This window comes from Zea mays, chromosome 4 (assembly GCF_902167145.1).
Source record: "Zea mays cultivar B73 chromosome 4, Zm-B73-REFERENCE-NAM-5.0, whole genome shotgun sequence".
Taxonomy (NCBI): domain Eukaryota; kingdom Viridiplantae; phylum Streptophyta; class Magnoliopsida; order Poales; family Poaceae; genus Zea; species Zea mays.
This window is the reverse complement of record NC_050099.1, coordinates 24,246,362-24,270,324: the sequence shown is the minus strand read 5'-3', so window position 1 is coordinate 24,270,324 and position 23,963 is coordinate 24,246,362. Positions and strand designations below refer to the sequence as shown.

General features: G+C 42.1%; 1 protein-coding gene across 2 annotated transcripts; it reads right to left on the bottom strand.

The window, feature by feature from the left end:
• Positions 1 to 794: 794 nt before the first annotated feature.
• Positions 795 to 7,243, bottom strand: LOC103652948 (RNA polymerase II C-terminal domain phosphatase-like 3). Of its 2 annotated transcripts, none has more exons than XM_008679934.3 (11): positions 6,177 to 7,243; positions 5,941 to 6,085; positions 5,809 to 5,864; positions 5,658 to 5,718; positions 4,232 to 5,569; positions 3,125 to 3,691; positions 2,889 to 3,035; positions 2,537 to 2,805; positions 2,342 to 2,453; positions 1,959 to 2,263; positions 795 to 1,834 (listed from the first exon to the last, which is right to left on the bottom strand). In XM_008679934.3, the coding sequence occupies exons 1-11, from the start codon at positions 7,223 to 7,225 to the stop codon at positions 1,774 to 1,776; spliced, it is 4,110 nt and encodes a 1,369-aa protein (XP_008678156.1). In that variant the 5' UTR covers positions 7,226 to 7,243; the 3' UTR covers positions 795 to 1,773. The 2 variants fall into 2 exon arrangements, with proteins under 2 accessions (XP_008678156.1, XP_020408072.1); XM_020552483.2 differs by having other exon boundaries at positions 6,902 to 7,125.
• Between the last annotated feature and the right edge of the window lie 16,720 nt (positions 7,244 to 23,963).

Genomic DNA, 23,963 nt, shown 5'->3' with positions numbered 1-23,963 from the left:
CCTATTTTGCCCAATTTGAATGTTCAGTTATTATTTAAAAGTTTTGAATTTAAAAATATGAGTTCAAGTTACATTTGAAATTAGCAACAAAGAAAAATAAAGGGGATATAATTAAATCAAATTAAAAATGAAGGGGATAATTGAATCAATTACTTTTAAAATATAGTAAGAATAGACATATCTTCGTGTATTAAAAAAAGCTAGAAATTAGTTTTCAAGAAACTGGAATCCAAATACACACTTGGGTTTTATCTAGAAACTAGGCATAGAAATCAGTTTCTTAGAAATTGTGGTGCTTTCAAACAGATCCTAAAAATGGCTCTTCTAAAACCCCCTCCACAAGAGCAACATTCATTTGCATGGATCACTAAATGATTTACATGCCATAAATGTTTCATGCTAATTTTATGCTAATGTTTTCTTGTGGATACTTGCTAATATTTGAAGCAATAAGCTTTAATGTTTTTGAAATACCACCATACGATATGTTCTATAAAATGGTTAGTTTTTTAGTATGTAGAGTAACATAACTGTTTTAAAAAAATGGTTATCAAGTATATCTGACCAAGTATATCTGACTAGTCCAATAGACATTACATGGTCAAGTCATGATGCAAAAATGGTGATCCTAGAGTCAATGATTTTTTTTCTGAAAATAGCATTTTTATTGTACTCAACAAGAAAAACGTCTTTATGTCGTTCATAAGATACATGGTATTTTTGACGTATTAACTTGGAAGTTGCAAGCTGCAAGGAAAGTTTGACCACGGATCATCATTCTCCAAATCCCATCGAAAGTTGAAACAACCAAAATGGCCAAAACATCCTTGTCAGTAAGGCCGCAAACAAAAGCTTGTTCGGAAAACAAACACTAAAAAAACCGGCCGCATCATCCCAAAAGAACCAATTCTCGCGAAAACAGTTAAATTATAACGGTTTTTTTCCTTTTCAGTTAGAAGACATGTCACGCGTTTCTTTTTTGGAATACCAACCTTCCATATAGCAACCAACGCGTTCACTGACGGCATGAAATCTTCAACCCGTTAACCTGAATCAGCTGGTTCTTCTCTGACTCTGATGCCATCAACTCAACCCCTTTACCTGACCCAACTGAACAAAACGTTTTTCTGCCTTAAAGTTTCGGAAGGGGGACGAGTACGTTTCGAGCAGCAGCAGGCAAAGCACCAGGTGTCCCGTGCCTTTGAACCAGCTTTATACTCAAGCTACTCCTAACACAAACACTGACATAGCAAACCCATCCTATTAAATGCGCTGCACCAATGATTCATGACGCCGTTCAGCTGAGGCCACACTTTCGACAGGCGACCAGCGGCAGCTACCAAAACGGCAAAATCCCCCAAGTTCCCTTGGCCAGAAGCAACATTTCTGAACCTAGGACCCTTACCAAAACTGCACCACTTTTACTACTACATGTTACAAAGGATGAGGCGGTGAGCATCTGCTCATCATCACTTTTTTCGCGCATCTTTGCTGGCTTTCTAAAAAGGAATCTTGACCACCCACCACCTAGGTAATGACATCCACAACAGACCCAGTCTCCTCTTCCAGGCTATCATAAAGCGTTTTCTTCGTTACCATTCATTTTAAGGCCTGAAATTCTTTGGGTGGTGGTTTTCCTTCTTACCATGGTCCCATTTTAGATATGTTGTTATGGTTTTTTTTTAATCATGTTAGGTTACCATGAACACATTCCATCCCTGAGAAGAATTCTTCCCCGAAGCCTATATGATGAATTCGGGCTCAGGGAGGGTGTTATTTGACTGCAAAGTCATGTTCGTTGGCGCGCCGGTACAACAGAGCTGAAGCTTCTACCCTGTTTATGGCAAACATGATACAAAATTTCAATCAAGCGATGGGATATCTTGAGAAGTTAGAAAATAAAGTCATAAAACATGATAGAAAATTCTCATGTAAATAGAAGTAGCAATATTCCTCACCATCCTGGATGCACTACGAATTTGCCTTTGGATAATGCCCAATTCACCTTGTCTGTCCCAGGGGAGTTTGCAACAATATGAGTGACCCGATCATCAACCAGGTTTGTGCAGACTGCACCAAACTGTTCTGCAGTCTGCCACAGAGGATGCAAGTGAGGGCTGGCGTCTCCAACCGGGAAAACCCGGCTAAAGACAATACGGCAACCAGTAAGTATCCTTCGCTGCTCAGATGCTAGTATGCTCCGCACGTCAGCCTCATTGAGGTTAGGATGTGAAAAAAAATTGTGGTGGATTCTCTCAATGACCTATTACCAGAATCAGAACCATGTCAATATAATCAAAGTTCACACGTTGGTTCATATGCTGAGAAAAAAGTACCATACCGCAAGTGAAGAAGCAAGGGTACCATCCTCAGGCCTCTCATCTCTGTCAATCTCTAGAAGTGATGGTCCAGGAAGGCCAAATTGACGCCTGCTGCAGGGGAAATAGGTGTATCTGCAGAAAATCACATGGAAAGGGGATTAGGCAGATGCATTTGACAACACTTCATTAGGAAGAACGAACGCACTGATGCATACCTCTCTACAACTATCAAATTGTGCCTGTTATGAGGCCAGACTCTTACAGAATCATCTATGATCACAACTGCAGATTCCATACCCAGTACCCCATCCAGATCTTTACTTTTTGGCACTCGTTCATCACTGTCAAAAGGATCACCATCATCACCTCTTGATATGACTCGTCCAGCGAACAAGGTCCCAGTAGGATCAAGAACCTTGGCCATCTCAGTAGCATACAGTTTGTTTCCCATAGTGTATAAATGCAACTCAAACAGGTTACTAGCCTGCACAAATCATCACAGGTCAAAAATTAACAGCAGATCAGAAACACTTAACTCTGGAAAAAAAAGGATCGAACACAGCAAACCTTCTGAAGAAAGTTCCATATTCCTGGCCTCAGCTTCGTCCACATATTCATATGATGAAAACGGTAGAGATGACGTTCAGGCAAAGTCCTGTCTTGCTCCTCTTTCTTCCGTAACATCTCTTCATGAATTGGTTCCACTTCTATAAACTGAAAAGGTATGGGCCACATGAATAGAAAAATAGTAAAACAACCTAAAACTCATAGCCTCATAGTCATAGGCCAGAATATCAATATACCTTTGCAGAATTAAGAAGGGTGTGATCCAAATCAAGCACCAAGCATAGCTTCCGTGCTGAGAACATTTTGTGTTGTTCTGTTATTCGTCTTGCCCTTTCCTTCTGTATCAGAGCCTTTTGCTGGTCATCATATCCATCAAGGAGATGATCAACATCACCCCATGGACTAACAGGCTGTGTAGCTTCAAGTGTTGTTGCAGAAGCACCATTTGTTGTTGCATCAGCATTTTGTCCATTCTGTTCAACTGCTAGTCTTGGATCCACCTTATTTACGCTACTCAAAGCTTGTGTCGGAGCCATAATAGCTGTAGCAGCTAACTGTGAATTAGAGACAGGATCAACATGTTTTGCGCTGCTGAATGGCCTTGCAATGCTAGACGGCAAGGCTGGTTGAGAAGGCACTGGAGTAGTCTGGTCCTTGGTGCCCTGAGAGTCTGGCTGTGTAGTTCCATTATTTTTCACTTGCTCCAAGCTCATTGCATCAGATTTCTGTGCTATGTTATTGTGTAGGATGCGCCGTGGATCACGGGGCTTCATGCGAACGATTCCACCATCATTTTGTGAGTTCTACAAAAATAGCAAAAGTTGAAGTTAGTAAAATACTCTAAAAAGTGATGGCATTAAATGTAAAGATAGCACATCTAATTATTGACTAACACAACATACGAGCAAACATAACAAACCTAGGTTCTAATCATTTAACCCCTTAGAGCATCTCCAACAACGTGACCTATAAAAATGCCCTATAATTTGAAAATAAGTATATTTTATAGAATTTAGGGCACCAACAAAACACCTCGCTTCAACAGCAAAGCCCCAAATCTAGATTATAGGGCAGCCTACTACGGTGTAGTATATTTGAGTCACTTGAGAGGGTGCCCTATAGTTTTTTGACAAAAATTTATGAAATAGAGCACTGTTGAAGTAGTTTTTCCTGTGTAGAGCCCCATATTTCAATTTGAGGCACTAGTTTGAGGCATTGTTGGAGATGCTCTTAATAAGCACAATGAAATACAGAATATAATGATACAAAAGAAATAGCCATCAAGCAAATAAATGATGTATACAAGTATGAACAGAAGACGCTTACAGTACAAAGAGTTTTACCAAAGGAGGTGTCTGCACTGGAACCTGTGGCCTAACAGATGGGACTTGTGCAGCTTCTGTGATCTTCGGAGCATTGCCAGGTGTGAAAACCATGCCTGCAATTCCATTGTTGGTCATCCCACTAGACATGCCACCCTGACTTTCTGATGCTGACTTCTTTTGATGTTCCATTTGGATCAAATGCATAAGCAATGCTGGGTTCACAGCAATGTCCTTTAACAACATAGGAGGCAATGGGACAGCAGGAGCCGCACTGACATGTGGAGCAGTAGTTTGAGGAGGTTGCAAAGTTTTCATATTGATACTGCTACTATGTGTAGGAGCCCTGATGTTCATAAGCTGATTGGGGTTCCCCGTAGGCTGCATGTCTCTCTGATTCGCAATTCCGCCCCTAAATCTTTTTAACGCATTGTCATCCACCTGAGGATCATCAACTGCTTTCTGTTTACGGTTACCAACTGAAACTCCACCCAAGTTCCCATCCTTCAGTTCTGAAAAATTTGCACGCCAATTTACATCTGTAGCACCAGCAGAATCACGGTTCAAAAATCTGAGCCTCGGATCTCTACTTTTGGATGCTGCCTTTATTGCATGATTCGGACCTGCAGTCGACTGCTCAATTTGTTTAGCAAAACCAGGTGGACCAGACGCATAACTAATACCGCTACTGCTGACTGTGATAGGTTGAGAAGCAGCCATCTGACTTGTACTTGAAGCATAACTAATACTGCTGCTGCTGACTGTGCTAGGTTGAGAAGCAGGCATCTGACTTGTACTTGGTAATACAATACTCTTTGGAACAGGGAAGCTGGAAACATCACTAAATATATCACCACCTTTATCTGCAGGTTTACCCTCATCACCAGATGGAGTTGGACTTGGTAGATCATCACTTGGATATACAGATTTCTGCCCATACTTCTGCTGATAGGAAGAGACAGCCTTCAGAGGATCATTTAAGGGTGGATATAACGAATTCTTTGTAGGCTCAACTCTGTCTAGGAAAGATAGTTTCTCAGGTACCATTGGAAATGCTCCAAAACCAATAGGCTTTAGCGCAGGAAAAGGCGGTGCATTGTCCCGGGTTGGCGAGGGTAAGCTGTTCTCATCATAATCTGCATGAAGATTCAACAAGGGACTATTCCTTTTGGCAGGTACTTCCAACCTTGGCAAGCTACTAAATAGATTTGCTGCACCTGATTCAAATGGCAGTCCTCCTGTGTTTGAAACCTGCCCAGATGGAGCTGAAACATTTATCGCACTGGTGCCACAACTGGTACTTGGGTCACTGACATTGTCTTTCTCTCCAAAAACTAACTTCCTCACGCGGCTGTCCATCTGATACACAGGAACAGGACATAAAGTCAAGGTTGCGGCTTCAGCATTCAGTACATAAGCAACAAAACAGAATGGAGACATTACTAACCTCTTCTCGCTGCTCAGGCGTCAGCATGTCCGAATATCTGTTTTTTATGTGGAACAACAACCTGCATCATTCAATGGCCATTGTGTCAGTTACAAAAAGTGGTGGTAGCAGTTTTCATGTGTAAATAATTAGCTGAAGACCAATTGCACACTTCAAAAGTGTTGTCTTATTCTGCTCCCTCCTCGGCAAGTTATACAAATTCGCCACCTGCAGTAATGCAATGCAACAAGCATCAGCCCTACTTCAAGGGAGGGAACCAACAAACATTTGATGTAGGCCTTACAGTGGTGAGTGTGTCAATTCCAATAAACGCCTGCTGCATGAGGGGTTCAAGGATAGCCATCGGGCTCCCGTTCTCCAGTTCCTGGAACAGAGGCTTCAGGTTCTCGAAGCAGGTATGCAGTCGTGCGCATGCACCCTCGAACGACCTGCAACATGGCAGCGGTTACAACTGGTTTTCTCAGACACCTGAAACAAAGCCTTTGTTCAAGGAAAAACATGAAGCATATGCCCATATACTTCTCAGCTTCCTCAATGGAGACCATCTCGAGCTCCTCCAGTATACTCCCCACACGCTGATCAAGGTTCACCTCCTCTTCCTCAGCAGCTGGGACAGGCACAACACTGGCACTTCCATCGATAGCCACCGACTCTGACTTCTCCGGGGCGTCGGAGTCCAAATCGATGGTCTCAGGCTGCGCAGGAGCAGGCGAGGCCAAGGCCTCCACAGCCTCCCCCTCCTCAATCTCGCCCTCTTCCTTCTCTCCGTCGGAGACGTCCACGGCGTGCTCCACCTCGTCGTCGTCTGGGGCAGGCGGTTGTAGCCCCAGCGGCTTATTCCGCACGGCCTGCGACCACGCAAAGCTATTGAAGGCATAGCGAAAGTTCCGGGCCATGTAACCCACGGCGGGCGGGGCCACCCAAGACCTAGATCTCGGCCCCGCCGCCGCCGCCGCGCCGCCCAACGCCGACGACGAGTCCTTCTTGAAGTCGTCAGCCGTAATCTCCTCTATGGACCCCGAAGAGTCCCTATCCGACCCCTCGCCCCCGCCCCCGGCAGCAGTGACCAAATCTCCGCCCGCCGCAACCACCGCCGACCGCGGCTGCTCGCGCGCCATCAAGTCAACCAGCCTTTCCTCGTCCTTGGGCGTGACCGTCACGCGCATATGAGACCGCTCCTTCCTCCCCCCCTCCACCAACCACGCCAAAACTCCGTCACAAAAACTCCGGCGCCTAGGTCTCACCCGCGGCGCCCGAATCCGACGACCAGGTCCTCGATCTGCAGCGCTCGAGGCTCTGAACTGTATTCTGCCAGACAAATCGCGTAAATCGACAGCCGCAGCGCTGAAACCCGGCGGATCGGAGCGCACGCGCTGGGGGCAGGACGGAGGCAGCACGCGAGATTTGGGCGAAGAAAAGAGAGGATGAAGAGGAGAGGGGTGACGGGACGCATATGTAGAGCACGCCGGGTCGGATCCGGCCGTTGGGGTTTGAGTTGGACGGTGTCGATCCGGACACGTCTTGCCGGGGCTGTTCGCGTTGGCTGCACAGTCTATACAAGGCCACATACATGGACGACATGGCACAGCGCGGCTAGGCTGATGTCATGCTCTGGCTTATATTCCCCTGCCAGTCCTGCGGTCTGGATTATGCTTATGCCCTTGCTCTTTGCTTTGCATTTATCAGTTCATTTTGGTCATGTGCTTTCCTAGTGAATTGATATTTTGTTGGCTTCAGCTTTAAAATCAGTTTTAGGGCTAGTTTAGAAACTTACGTTCTCTACGGAATTCTCGGTGATTGAATAGAAAAATAGCTTATTTTTCTCTCAATCCACGAGAATCCTGGATAGAATTTAAGTTTTTCAAACTAGCCCTTATAGGTTTGAGAAAACATTTTTTAAGAAAAAGACAACACAAAGAATTGGAAGAAACTAGTATATTTTAGTTCCACCAAAAAAACTTTGACAACAAACGATGCTAAAACAGCTTTTAGAAACATCATGTCTCACCATGAATTTTCTAGAGAAATTAAAAACAGTTTTACGGTGCTAGGGCAGAAAGCCAGAAACCCTACCAAAAAGTCCCTCTCTTTGTTGAATATGTTGGGTACTTATTTTTTCAGATTGAACTTGTGTAACACTACTCGGCACTTCTTTTGTCCTCGTGGAATAGAGAAAAGTCTGTTTTCTAGCGAAACTCGATCTCGATAGTAAATTTGTTGCATCTTTAGTAGTGTATCTTTCTTACCCATGTTTGAAGAGCTATGGTGGCAAAATAGCTACACCAAACTTGTTATTATTGATTATTAGTTTAGAATTTGCTCCATATGCTCTATATGATTTAAATTGTTAAATTTATCTAAACCAAACTAACCACATGCCAAGTAAATAGAGGCACAAAAATATTATACCAAAAATTACTCGTCACGTTATTGGCACGGCCACATTGGAATATTGGATATAATTAACCCAAATAATTTTTTAGGTTTTGACTCTACCTAATTCATTCTGGCATGGATTGTAGTTCCAACAGAGAACATCATTAAGCACTCGCTCTCGGAGGCCATTAGGAGCATGTATCATTCTCAACGATGTTGGTGTGCAACAACGCGAACTATGGATATTGTCTCCCGTGGAAAATAAGCTACACTATGTATTAGAATATCTACTATATCTAAATAAGATAACATGTGAGTAGAGAATTGTATATCATTATCACTAAACGTGCAACGAAGTAAAAGAAAAGTGTGATGATATAATGGAAATAGCCATGGGTCATTGCATACCAATACCAACATATTTACTCATGCTTTTTAAGTTTGTTGTTAATCAACATCGTAGCAATAATAGCAGTATCTCCACAATATCAACACGTCCAAGGATGAAATACCACAACTTCAGTGTGCTAGCATAGCACACACAGTGAGATAAATGTAGATCGTGTCTTAGGCTCTTGCAATCTTAAGTGGAGAGGCAACAAGTAAAATGAGTCTCCACTAGCATGTTAGCTCCTTTTTATATATATAGACTGTGTATTAATCGACTTTTACCCTAAAAGTCCATTAGTGTTCTTATGGATTATGATTGCCTCTTAGGCATCAACAATCTTCATTTGCACTAGAGTCGTTCATCTATGCAATTGTTCTAACCCCTTAAGTGTATAACCTATTATGTTTATGTGTAGACAGTCACGATCGAAAATCGTTTTTGAGCCATTAGTCAATAGTGGCGTCTAGCAATAGATATTTTAGTCCCATGTACACATAAAGATTGTATTAACCAAACCTTGGTAAACACACATCTTGATCTTTTTGTCATAGGATACTTGTTGAACTCAAGAAGATATTTATGCCACCCTTCTAATAACTCAACACTTAACTCCTGAATTATGTGATGCAGAGGACCCTCTTACCCTAATGTGGATACAAGGAGAAGCTAACTAACCTGCAATAGTGTTTATCAGTGCCCTATATTCATAGTCTAAGTTTGATATATTGGGTATTGTTATTTTTAGATTGAGGACATAATTGGAGAGGGTATCAAGTCTCACCGCTAGCGCTCTTACGCTCACTATATTTCCTACCTTTCGATGAGGGAGTTGTACAATCATAGTACAATTTCCATTAACGAGCTTAACAAGTCACCCACCTACTTTCCAAATTTGAGCGTCCATGTATTCCTTAATAAGGTCACATCTGCCTTGAAGTGAAGCAACAAGATTATAAGATTTTTCAACATTTCTCGAGATAAGTGTATCTAGAAAAGAAGGTTTGCACTTAAACACACTTTTACCCATCTTCGCAGCTAGCGAAAACCTTTTCAACATTCTGACACCCTATCCTTTCTCCACAACCATGGGTAATTTATGGTAAAACCAATACTTCAACCAATCAACATGTCATTTATTCTTAATAGCATGAGAAAATTTTGTTTAGAGTTACTGAAAACTCCCTTGTGGGTTTTGGTGGTTTGGATGACAACCCAATTAAAGGACTAATATGTGTGTTAATTGTTGAACAGGTACTTAGTGCAAAGCTTGCAAGGTTCAACACAAGTGAACAAGTGTGATGGTCAAAAGACTGGAATGTTTATGGATAATGGACGTCACAAGTAAGGTGGACATTGCTTAAGTGAGAATCAATGTGCGTAACTCAAAGACAACTGATCAAGCCAAGGATGGAGGCAAGAAGAGCTTCAAGGTACCTAGTGCACGGGAGAAGGTCAAGGAGGCCGAGGAACCTAAAGCCAAGGGTGAAAAGAAGACTTGCAAAGTCAAGGTTGATCAAGTTGAGAAGAGATATGGTGCATCGAAGATCATGACTTAAAGACATGACTTATAACCAATGAGGTAATACTTATGGTTATGTGGATTAAGTCACAAGGCTCAAGATCAAGATCAAGAAGTGAACAAGGTCGCTAGTAGGAGGAGTAGTGTCAAAGCCAGAACTTAGAAGCAGCTCCAAAGAGCTAAGTTCACTTTGAAATTTAGTTTGGGTTGTTCCTGTATTTGGATATGTTCTATGTGACCTTTAGAGGGTGTTGGAGCTCATATATGTCCATCTAGATCATGTCAAGTTGACTTGATGGTTTGGATTCCAACATCGACCTCAAACAGGGCAAAATGGGTTAAACGATGAAAAATGTTAAGTATGTAAGGTTTGAGTGTTCAACTATGTTCGATACATCTTTTACTACATGTTTGGTACTTTGGTTTTCTCTCTAACTCTTTTGTACAGAAAGTGCCATTCCGGGCTCTACTTGAGGAAAAAACAGAAAAGCTAGGAGAAGAATGAGAAAGAGGTAAATTTCTAGGACTAAATCAATTGGATTATACTCTAAATGTGTTTGTCTAAGTCTCAGGAAAGTCCTACAAAAAGTTGAAGTCAAATGGAGGAAAACGCACTTAGTGTGTTGTTGGTTGGCGCACATGAAAGTGAATAATAACATGTTCGATGCATAATGCAGTGAATAGTAACATGTCTGGTGCATAGGACACTGAATAGTAAAATGTCCCGTGCACAGGATAGAGAAGAGTAACATGTCTGATGCACATGTGTAACACCCTGAATTTTGGGGTATAAAATTTATTTTCTAATATCCACCAAATTCAGGTGTTAACATCTCCTTTCCTTGTTTCCCTTATCTTTTCGTAAATAATGGAGAGTTAATTTATATATTGACATAAGCCTAGTGAAGTGAGCCCTAGAGGTGCTTTAGTTGTTGCATTCATATCGTTGCATAATGTTTCTAAGTGTAAAAAGTGTTTGAAACATGTTAAAATATCCTGTAGAAGCTTTCGGTAAATTTTCATATTTTCGGAATATTTTTCTATTTTTTGGAAACCAAAATCTATTTATTTGAGGTATTTAAAAACATTTTTAAAAGCTCTAAATATGTTTTTTGGGTTTACTGGGTGCCAAGTCGTGTCTAGGAAATTTTCTAGAATTTTTGGAGCCTGCAAAATATTTTTCAAACATTAAATACGATGGAATTATTTTAATGCTAAAAATCGATTTATTTCAAAAATTAAAATATTTTTAAACCCTATATATATATATATGGTTGGAATCCTCTCGCGGAGCCCGTTCCAAATATCAGATCCATTTCATGAGCCGAGATCCCTAGCGCCGACAGTTCCTCGTCGAAGTTCGGGGCGGTTCCAACTCCGGTGAGTAATTACTTTCAATCTGTGCGTCGTTGGCGAAATTCGAGAGTACCACTGCATTCGTCTCGTCGAGGGCTTCGTCTTGGTACTTTCGATTCATCGATCGTACCTTCGGTTCACCGTCAATCGACAGATTTCTCCTCGGCTCCAACGAGGGTCTTCTTCTCCGGTGAGTTTTTCCATTGTTGTTCATAGAAGTTCTTCGTTTTGTTCTTCGTGTGCGCAACCCCTTCTCCCTATCCTCTCCCCCACCGTAGCCCAACCCTTCGACCCTCCCTAGCCCTGGCCAGGCCCTGGCACGGTGGCCAGCAGCCGCCGCACCGCCCCGGTGCCTAGCCACTCCCCCTAGTTGGCATCCCTAGCCGCGGCCAGGCCTCCCCGATGGCCATGTGGTGGCCCCTAGCTGAGCTTCTCCTTCCCTCGACCGTCCTCTGCCCCAGAGTAGCAGCCCCTTCCTGGTGTTCATGCAGTTACATGATGGGAGGAAGAAGGATGCCACACATGATCTCATCTCTGCGATCTTCTATGGTTGCGCGTCCATGTGGGCCACTGCGTGGCAAATGTTTCGACCAATAGAATTGTGCCACACCATTTAAATCTGAGAGTTAATAAAAATGCGATATCTTTTGCATTTTAAGTCCTTTTTGCGCCGTTTAAATTGTGTTAGATTTGTAACGACATTGTCCACATGTTAACAACATTAATTTATCATGTCACATATCTTAGATAATTTATTAAATGTTTGCTTGACTAATGTTTATTAGATTAGCATTCCAATTAAGTTTAATTTATAGTTTTCAACTTGCGTTTTTATAAATAAACATTAATGTGGTTAATATTAACCTAAACACTTTTATTTACCACTTGTTTATTATAAATGTGACATCTATTTAGTAGCCTTGTCGTGTGTCGTGAATTCGCCTCGCTTAGAGTCGCTCATATTAATTACATTACTTATTTAATTAAGACCTGTTAGCGTAGCGGATTAATCGAAACTAAGTATTAGCTCTAATTTACATTTGATAAATGTCGACTAATATGATTATGATGAGTTAAATGTTCTAGTTCACATTCATATACCATAAATATGTTACCTGTTAGTGATTCTCATGTGTCACACGCATTGTTTTCGTGTGTCGCGCGTTCGGTCGCACATCAATAACCCATCTGACCTAGAATAGCCCACATTAATTAATCTACCTATTTTAACGACGACTATTCGAGTAGCGAACTAATCGGAACCAAGTAATGATTTTATTTATGCATTTAATAGATATCAATTAATATGGTTATATCGAATTAAATATTATAACTCATACCCGCTTAGTGTAAACGCGATAACTTCTCAACCGTAGCTTCGATTTCGACGTTTCTTTTTCTCGCGTGACCATAGAAACGATCTCTATTTTATGTTGCACGTTCTTATAATGTGTCACTTCGTATGGTGTAATGTTCTTATGTATGTGTATGTTTGTTTGCTTTATGCATGTTCGTCTTCGCTGCATGTCGCGAATAGATCGTGATTTGTTCCCGAGCTTCGAGGAATCGACGGTCAAGCTTCGACAACCAAGTGAACAAGCTCCGAGAGTTGTACAAGGTTGAAGACTCTGAACATCTATTTGGTGAAGGCAAGTGTCATCTGACCTACTTATGTCCTATTCACATGATAATTCATTTCTTCACATTACATAATTGAAACCTAAGGATTGACTAGCTTTCTATTTACCTTGTCCTTGATTACCTTTTGGGTTATTATGGTTATCTTTATGCTAATGCTCTACTTTAATCAATGAACATGATGATATACATTTATGATACGATGATTTTATTCTGGATATGATGATGAACTTGTGGCACTAAAGGGGGCTCGGGATGTTTCCCGAGTACCTCTCCGTAAGGACCTGTTCGTTGAGAGACCACCCGGAAAAATAGTGCAACCATGAGGGTGGTATGGGATGCCCTTAACTGATTAATTGGAGGAATCTGGGGGTGTATTTTGCTTCGCCGTTGTGCCGTCAATGGGGCTGGGGCATAGTGCTTGCTCTACTAAGGGTGGGGTGACGAGGTTCATTCGATTTGGTTTTGTTAGTCAACCCCTTAGGGAGGAGTACTGTGTTTGTACGACTGACGAAACCTAATGGGCGGCTATACACCAGGGGAATCTTTGTAAAGGCTACGTAGTGATACCTGCCAGACCACCTAGGAAGTGATCAAAAGGGAGTAGCGCTCCTCGTGCAGAAAGGGAATCACGACTCATGGGTAAAGTGTGCGACCTCTGTAGAGGAATGAAACTGATATATTAGTCGTGTTCACAGTTAAGAGCGGCCTTGGGATCCTCTTTGATTAGACTTACAGATGATCTGAGATACAATGGTTACGGATGATGACGATGGTTCTATTAATGATAATTTTGACTGTGGATTTTGGTATTTCATCTATGAGGAGATACTCTTTGGGATAATAACTTGGGTTTACTGATAAAACTTGGCTCATATTAATGAATAAAACTTGACAAAGTAAAAGCAACCCGCTTTAAGCCTAACTCCACATAAAGCTAGTCCACCTCAGCCAAACGAGACATTTGCTAAGTACGTTGATGTGTACTCACCCTTGCTTTCACTAAACACCAAGTTGCCTTTGGTGCAATCTATGCTCAGGTAAAGAAGATGAAGAAGGCATCGAGGCGGATCTCCAAGAGTTCTAGGACTTCGACGAGTTCGAGGATTAGTCTAGTGATCTCCCCCAGTCAGCTGCATGTGGTGGGTTTATTTACGTTGGTTATGTTTCTATTATGTGCACTTTGATTTATATAATGTAAATGGCTCTAGTCTGTAACATTATTACTTACTCTTTATTATTATTTGAAGCATTGTGTTATGATGAGTCATTTATGTAATCGCGGTGTACGTGAGTTCTGATCCTGGCATATACATGGTTCGCATTCGATTTGCCTTCCAAAACCGGGTGTGACAACAGGACAGTGAACAGTAACATGTCCGGTGCACCAATGGCTAGCCCTTTCAGAGAAGGAAACATCAAATTAGATCTGACAAGTTTCCTGATTTTGTTCCAACGGCTATGGGAGGCCTTGGGGCTATAAAAGGACCCCTAGACGCCCATATTCAAGTGCCCAAGTGTCCTAGATGTAGCAACAAATTGTAGACACATTGTGAATCATTTCTGTCTCCCTCTCTTGTGTATTTCTCTCTAGTCTATGTGTTGGTGTAGTTATAAGCCAAGAGAGAGTAGAGGAGTGTTGCTACAAGTTCGAGCAAGGTCTTGAGTGTACTGTTACTCTGTCATAGAGCTCCCAACATCTATGACAACCCCAAATTTGTGTAACTCGACATCGACATAGTGGAAACCTCGATCTTTCACCTAGTGACATATATGAGCAAACAAAGGAATGAGTTGAAATAGACTCCAAGCCAGGTTGGCTAACTCCAACATGGACTAGGCGAGAATTTCAGGCTTGGCCGAACCACGGGAAAAAAAATTCATGTGTCGTGTGTGCTCTTGTTGTGTTGTTCTCTATCTCTCTCTTTGATTGCTTTATCCTTTACACTTCTATACTTATCATTGGTATAAGTTATTTTTTGAATTGCAGCTATCTTGAGACAGAGACTCTGATTCTGTTGCTACCTACTCTAAGTGATCTTCATTCACTACGATCTAGTCTTCGAGTAGAGTAAGACTTCTAAGTTTTTGGGTTAATTTTTATTTGCCTATTCACCCCTTCATGTTCTTAGGCAAAGGAAACTTTTAGCTATGGCATGGTTTGAATATGTAGCAACCAAAGTAATTGATAACCTTCACCCCATCAACAATTTGATTATTAAACTAGCAATGCATCTCATGCAAAGTACAAAAAGCACCATATTGGGAGTAACTTATAGTGGCTTCACCGCCCAAATAAAAACAACAATTTTTTGATATGTCATTAGGGGTCACTGAAAGGGAAATGTGCCCTTGGGCCTTTTCTATAAATGTTTTGGTGATTAGATGCCCAACACATAGTACTTTGGTTCATATGTGCTAAGTGCCAAAGAGATGAAAATCAAAGAATCAAGGTATGACTCTAGCCTTAGTGAATTGTTTTTGGTACTAACATATTTCTATAAGTGCTAGGAACCTTGACAAATCAAATGAAATTGGATTGGAGAAGTTTGGCTAAGTTCAGCCAAACTTGCACCAGCCTTCGGTGCACCGGACTGTCCGGTGCACAGGCTGGTCCAGCAGCGAACTCGCTGCTCTCGGGAAATCGCCGAGGGCGCTGTGGCTAAAATTCATCGGACTGTCCGGTGAGCCAACATCGCTCGCGTCAACGGTTGGCAGCGCGATCAGCGAGCGACGCGTGGCCCGAGCCAACGGTCACCAGGCCACACCAGACAGTGTCCGGTGCGCCAAGGGCACCGAAGGCTCAACGGTCGGCTTCGCCTAAAAAAGGAAAGAAATCGGGCACTATTCATGTCCGGTGGTGCACCGGACTGTTCGGTGCGCCAACCGACATAAGACAAGAATTGCCTACCAAATGGAGATCCAACGGCTCCTGGCGGCCTTGGGACTATAAAAGGGACCCCTAGGCGCATGAAGCACGACACCAAGCCTCCATTTAACATCCTAAGATGCCTAGACTCCGCAAACATGCAACCAGATCATCGTGATTGAGATTTGAGCACTTGTTGTGTTGCAAACTTGTTGCGCTATTTTTGTGTGCTCTCTTCTTGACTTGTGTGCGTGTCATTGCTGCGACTCTAGCTCTTACGTGTGTTTCTTTCCCTCCCTTACCCTTGTGGTTTTTATTGTGATCAACATTGTAAGGGTGAGAGGCTCCAACTTGTGGAGATTCCTCACAAAAGGGAAACATCTACTAAGGAAGAAAACCGTGGTACTCAAGTTTGATCATTGGATCACTTGAGAGGGATTGAGTGCATTCCTTGACCGAAGGAGGTCACCACAACGTGGAGTAGGCATTGGCCGAACCACGGGATAAAATCATCGTGTCTCTTGTGTCACTTTTTATTGTGGTTGGTTTCTCTTCTTGAGTTCTCGCTCAATCACTTGTGCTATTGTTCCTAAGTTCAATACTCATTCTAAAGGAACAATCAAGTGAAGAGTTCTCGCTATAGCATATTGGTTTAATATTACTAACATTTCATAATCAAGTTTGGGCTATTTAGTGTTGTTATTTACAGGATCACCTATTCACCCCCTCTAGGTGCTCTCAATTGGTATTGGAGTCGTACTCTTCATTAAGGGACTAACCGCCCGAAGAGATGGATCCTAAGGGTAAGGGGATGGTGACCAACGACAAGGAGAAGGAGACCCTCTACGTCAACGAGCCAAAAGATGACAAGCCCACTGACTCAGGCTCGAGTCACAAGAAGAGGGATGGAAAGAAGAAGAGGTGCATAAAGAAGATCATCTACTACGACAGCGACGCCTCCTCTTCTTCACCAAGGGATGATGACGATGAAGACTCTTTGTCGAAAAAGAAAATGGTTAATCAAAACTATTATTTTGATTGTTCTCGCATCCCTTATAATTCGAATGCCTATTTACTATCTATTCCACTTGGAAAACCCCCACACTTTGATGGAGAGGACGATTCATTCTAGAGTCATAAAATGCGTAGTCATTTATTTTCCCTCCATCCTAGTATTTGGGAAATTATTGAAGATGCAATGCATTTCGATAGCACTGATAATAATGTATTCATAAATGAGAAATACATAAAAATGTCCAAGCCACTACTGTTTTGCTAGCATCTCTATGCAGGGATGAATACAACAAAGTGAGCGGCTTGGACAATGCCAAGCAAATATGGGATACCCTCAAGATCTCTCACGAGGGTAATGATGCCACCATAATCACAAAGATGGAACTGGTGGAAGGCGAGCTTGGGAGGTTTGCCATGATAAGGGGAGAGGAGCCAACTCAAACGTACAACAGGCTCAAGACCCTTGTCAACAAGATCCGAAGCTATGGGAGTACAAGATGGACGGATCGTGATGTCGTCCGACTCATGCTAAGGTCATGTACCATTATTGATCCTCATCTTGTAAATCTTATTCGTGAGAACCCCAGGTACACCAAGATGACGCCCGAAGAAATTCTTGGAAAATTCGTGAGCGGACACATGATGGTGAATGAAGCAAGGTATGTGGACGATGCCATAAATGGACCGCTTCCTCTCCACGAGCCGCAGCCCGTTGCTCTTAAAGCAACCAGCAACAAGGAAGCGCTACCTAGCAAGGTAGCACAAGTGGAGGCTGTCGGGCTCAACGAGGATGAAATGGCGCTTATAATCAAGCGCTTCAAGACCGCCTTGAAGGGACGCAAGGAGTACCCTAACAAGAACAAATCAAGGGGAAAGCGCTCCTGCTTCAAATGCGGTAAGACTGGTCATTTCATAGCACAATGTCCCGATAACAACAATGACTAGGCACAAGAAAAGTATGGGAAGAAGGAAAGAAAGAAGAACTACATGAAGGCGAAGGGTGAGGCGCACATTGGAAAAGAGTGGGACTCCGACTATTCTTCATCCGACTCCGATGATGAAGGACTAGCTGCCTCGGCCTTCAACAAGTCCTCCCTCTTCCCAACGAACGACACACATGCCTCATGGCTAAGGAGAAGAAGGTACGTATACGAGATACACCTAAGTACACTTCTTCTAGCGATGAGGAATCTTCTGACAATGAAATAGATTATAGTGATTTATTTAAAGGATTAGATAGATCCAAGGTAGATAAAATAAATGAATTGATTGATGCTCTTAATGAAAAGGATAGGTTACTAGAAAAGCAAGAATATATTTTGTATGACCAACATGATAAATTCATTAATGTTCAAAAATCTCTTGCTCTAGAAATTAAGAAAAATGAAATATTATCCTCTGAGCTGTCTACCTGTCATGATTCTATTTCTAATCTCAAAACTTTGAATGATGATCTAAATACAAAGCTAGAAGGATTTAATGTAACTAGTTCATCTGTAGAGCATGTTGTTATTTGCAATAGATGCAAAGATTTTAATATTGATGCTTGCAATGAACATGCTTCTACCATTCTTAAGTTAAATAATGATGTTGCAAGTCTTAATGCTCAACTTAAGACTTGCAAGGATAATTATGAGAAACTGAAATTTTCTAGGGATGCCTACACCATTGGTAGACATCCCTCTATTAAGGATGGACTTGGTTTCTAAAAGGAGACCAAGAACTTAACAAGCCAAAGGACTTCCAGCCTCAACAAAGGGGAAGGGAAGGCTCCCATGGCTAGTAGCTCTAAAAAGAACCATGCCTATCTTTATAAGAAATTTACTAATTTTGCTCATCATGATAAGTATCATAATCATGTTGTTTTTCCTGTATGTTATGATGATGTATTTAGTTCTCATGCCATGTTTGCATCTAGCTCTTCATATGCTCATGGTAGGAATAGACCTAGGCGCCATCATGTTGCTTCTCATGCGCCTAGGAAAACATCAACTGGACCAACTACTCTTTATGAAACATGTGATGCTTCATTTGTACTGTCATGTAAAAATGCTAAAGTAGTTGCTAGAAAGTTGGGATCTAAATGCAAGAGAGACAAAACTTGCATTTGGGTTCTAAAATCTGTTGTAACTAACCTTGTAGGACCCAACAAGAGTTGGGTACCTAAAACCCAAGCTTAATTACCTTGCAGGTTTATGCATCCGAGGGCTCAAGCTGGATTATTGATAGCGGATGCACAAACCACATGACGGGGGAGAAGAAAATGTTTACCTCCTACGTCAAGAACAGGGATTCCCAAGACACTATCATCTTTGGAGATGGGAACTAAGGCAAGGTCAAAGGCTTAGGCAAAATAGCCATCACAACCGAGCATTTGATCTCTAATGTGTTTTTAGTAGAATCGCTCGGGTACAATTTGTTGTCTGTAAGCCAATTATGTCATATGGGTTATAATTGTTTATTTACAAATATTGATGTATTTGTCTTTAGAAGAAGTGATGGTTCATTAGCTTTTAAGGGTGTATTAGATGACAAGCTCTACTTAGTTGATTTCTCAAAAGAGAATGCCGATCTAGATGCATGCTTAATTGCTAAGACTAATATGGGCTGGCTCTAGCACCACCGTCTAGCATATGTTGGAATGATGAACCTTCATAAGCTTCTAAAGGGAGAACATGTGTTAGGACTAACCGATGTCTATTTTGAGAAAGACACACCTTGTGCAGCGTACCAAGCAGGGAAGCAGGTGGGAAGTACTAATCAAAGCAAGAATGTGATGACAACATCAAGACCACAACAACTCCTACACATGGATCTCTTCGGGACCGTTGCTTATCTCAGCATCGAGGGAAGTAAGTATGGTCTTGTTATTGTAGATGATTTTTCCCGCTTCACTTGGGTTTTCTTTTTGTAGGATAAATCTGAGACCCAAGAAACCCTAAAGCGCTTCTTAAGGAGAGCTCAAAATGAATTTGAGTTAAAGGTGAAAAAGAAAAGGAGCGATAATGGATCTGAATTCAAGAACCTTCAATTCGAAGATTATCTTGAGGAGGAAGGCATCAAGCACGAGTTCTCCGCTCCCTACACACTACAACAAAATGGTGTAGTAGAGAGGAAGAACATGATGCTAATTGACATGGCGAGGACTATGCTTGGAGAATACAAGACGCATGAGCGGTTTTGGTCGGAAGCTGTGAATACAGCGTGCCATGTCATAAACCGACTCTATCTGCATCGCCTCCTCAAGAAGACATCGTACGAACTCCTAACCGGCAACAAACCCAATGTTTCCTATTTTCGTGTATTTGGGAGCAAATGCTACATCTTGGTAAAGAAAGGTAGGCAATCGAAATTTGCTCCCAAAGCCGTAGAAGGGTTTTTACTAGGTTATGACTCAAATACAAAAGCGTATAGGGTCTTCAATAAATCTTCAAGATTAGTTGAAGTCTCTAGCGACGTTGTATTTGATGAAACTAATGGCTCTCCAAGAGAGCAAGTTGATCTTGATGATGTAGATGAAGGTGAGGTTCTGATGGCCACAATGCGAACAATGGCGATAGGTGATGTGTGACCACATGAACCACAAGAGCAAGATCAACCTTATTCCTCTATGTTGGTGCATCCCCCAACTCAAGACGATGAATAGGTACCTCAAGAAGAAGGACATGATCAAGGGGGAGCACATAAAGAATAGGATAAGGAGGAAGAAGCATCACAAGTTCCTCCAACTCAAGTCCAGACGACGATTCAAAGAAATCATCCAGTGGATCAGATTCTGGGTGATATCAGCAAGGGAGTAACAACTCGCTCATGTTTAGCTAATTTTTGTGAGCATTACTCATTTGTTTCTTCGATTGAGCCTTTCAGGGTAGAAGAAGCCTTGCAGGATCCGGACTGGGTGTTGGCCATGCAGGAAGAGCTCAACAACTTCAAAAGAAATAAAGTTTGGAGCCTGGTGCCATGTCCAAAGCAAAATGTTGTGGAAACCAAGTGGGTGTTCCGCAACAAGCAAGAAGAACACGGTGTGGTAACAAGAAACAAGGCTCAACTTGTGGCAAAAGGTTATTCCCAAGTCGCATGTTTAGATTTTGAGGAGACCTTTGCTCCTATGGCTAGGCTAGAATCAATTTAGATTTTATTGGCCTATACTGCTCACCACTCTTTTAAGCTTTTTCAAATGGACATGAAGAGTGCCTTCCTCAATGGACCAATCAAGTAGGAGGTATACGTGGAACAACCTCTGACTTTGAGGATGATAGGTATCCCGACCACGTCTACAAGCTCTATAAGGCGCTCTATGGACTTAAGCAAGCCCTAAGAGCATGGTATGAATGCCTTAGAGATTTCCTTATTACTAATGCTTTCAAGGTTGGGAAATCTAATCCTACTCTCTTTACTAAGACTTGCAATGGTGATCTCTTTGTATGCCAAATATATGTCGATGACATTGTATTTGGTTCTACTAATCAAAAGTCTTGTCAGGAGTTTAGCAGAGTGATGATGCAAAAGTTCGAGATGTCAATGATGGGCAAGTTGAACTACTTCCTTGGATTTCAAGTGAAGCAACTCAAGGAAGGAACCTTCATCTCCCAAATGAAGTACACTCAAGATTTGCTTAAGAGGTTTGGGATGAAGGACGCAAAGCCCGCGAAGACACCGTTGGGAACGGACGGACATCTTGACCTTAATAAAGGAGGTAAGTCCATTGATCAAAAAGCATATCGGTCTATGATAGGATCTTTGCTTTATCTTTGCGCTAGTAGACCAGATATTATGCTAAGTGTATGCATGTGTGCTAGATTTCAATCCGACCCCAAGGAGTGTCACCTTGTGGCCGTTAAGCGAATTATTAGATATTTAATTTCTACGCTCTACTTCGGGATCTGGTATCCAAAGGGGTCTACCTTTGACTTAATCGGATACTCAGATTCTGACTATGTCGGGTGCAAGGTTGATAGGAAGAGTACATCAGGGACTTGTTAGTTTATGGGAAGGTCCTTGGTGTCCTGGAGCTCTAAGAAACAGACTTCTGTTGCCCTATCCACCGCTGAGGCTGAGTATGTTGCCGCAGGACAGTGTTGCGCGCAACTACTTTGGATGAGGCAAACCCTCCGGGACTTTGGCTACAATCTAAGCAAAGTCCCACTCCTATGTGATAATGAGAGTGCAATCCGCTTAGCGGATAATCTAGTTGAACACAACCGCACTAAGCACATAGACATCCGACATCACTTCCTGAGAGACCACCAGTAAAGGGGAGATATCGATATTTATCATATTAGCACCGAGAATCAGCTAGTCGATATCTTCACCAAGCCTTTAGATGAGAAAAGGTTTTGTAGGTTGCGTAGTGAGCTAAATGTCTTAGATTCGCGTAACTTGGATTGATCTACAACATACACGTGTTCTATGCCTTTGATCATGTTACTTTAAGCATTCATGTCTTTTATTGCTTATTTTCGGTGCTCAAGTTGTACAAGTCATCCCCGGACCTCACAAGTCCCTATGCAAATGATGCACATGTTTAGGGGGAGGATGTACTACAACTTGACTTTCTTGAGACTAACTTGTTTGTTGAAGTACTACTGAAATAGTCTCAAAGATGTATTGAAAGGGAAAAGTGAACTTGGACAAAGAAAGGGCTTCCACTGCACTCCGGTATAAGTGTATCTTGTCCCAAGTTAGTACAAATGTTCTCATTGCCTTTTGCTCGTATTTGACACTTTGGTGAGGCAATGGGGTTAAATGGCCAAAAATTCTCTTGTTTTGGTGCTTAATGCCAAAGGGGGAGAAATTAAGGCCAAAGCAAATGGATCAGCTAACCACTTGTGAATTTCAAAAATTGTAGAGTTAGAATCTTTGTGTTTGATCAAAACCCTGTTTGATCAAAACCCTCTTATTACGAAAATTGTTCTCTTACGGGGGAGAATTTTGATTATGGGAAAAAGGGGAAGTTTGTGGCATTTGATCAAATTTACTCTTGAAAGGTCTCTTGATTTGCCAACACAAGTGTTTTTGAGATAGAAATAGGAAAAAGAATTTGTTTTGTGAAAATAAACCAAGTGGTTGCAAAAGTGATCCAAATATGCCAAATCATGTGTGAGTTAAATTAGTCTTCAGTTTGCACTCTTTAGCTTATCTTTGAAAATGTTGTTGCATTTTGAGTTGCTTTTAATGTGTTGGCATAAATCACCAAAAAGGGGAGATTGAAAGGGAAATGTGCCCTTGGGCCTTTTCTATAAATGTTTTGGTGATTAGATGCCCAACACATAGTACTTTGGTTCATATGTGCTAAGTGCTAAAGAGATGAAAATCAAAGAATCAAGGTATGACTCTGGCCTTAGTGAATTGTTTTTGGTACTAACATATTTCTATAAGTGCTAGGAACCTTGACAAATCAAATGAAATTGGATTGGAGAAGTTTGGCTAAGTTCAGCCAAACTTGCACCAGCCTTCGATGCACCGGACTGTCCAGTGGGCAAGTCCAGCAGCGAACTCGCTGCTCTCGGGAAATCTCCGAGGGCGCTGCGGCTAAAATTCACCAGACTATCCAGTGGTGCACCAGACTGTCCGGTGAGCCAACAGCGCCCGCGTCAACGGTCGGCAGCACGATCAGCGAGCGACGCGTGGCCCGAGCCAACGGTCACCAGGACGCACCGGACTGTCCGGTGCGTCAAGGGCACCGAAGGCTCAACGGTCGGCTTCACCTGAAAAGGAAAGAAATCAGACACTGTTCATGTCCGGTGGTGCACCGGACTGTCCGGTGCACCAACCGACATAAGGCAAGAATTGCCTACCAAATGGAGATCCAACGGCTCCTGGCTGTCTTGGAGCTATAAAAGGGACCCCTAGGCGCATGAAGCACAACACCAAGCCTCCATTGAACATCCTAAGACGCCTAGACTCCGCAAACATGCATCCGGATCATCGTGACTGAGATTTGAGCACTTGTTGTGTTGCGAACTTGTTGTGCTGTTTTTGTGTGCTCTCTTCCTGACTTGTGTGTGTGTCATTGCTGTGACTCTAGCTCTTGCATGTGTTTCTTTCCCTCCCTTACTCTTGTGGTTTTTATTGTGATCAGCATTGTAAGGGTGAGAGGCTCCAACTTGTCGAGATTCCTCACAAAAGGGAAACATATACTAA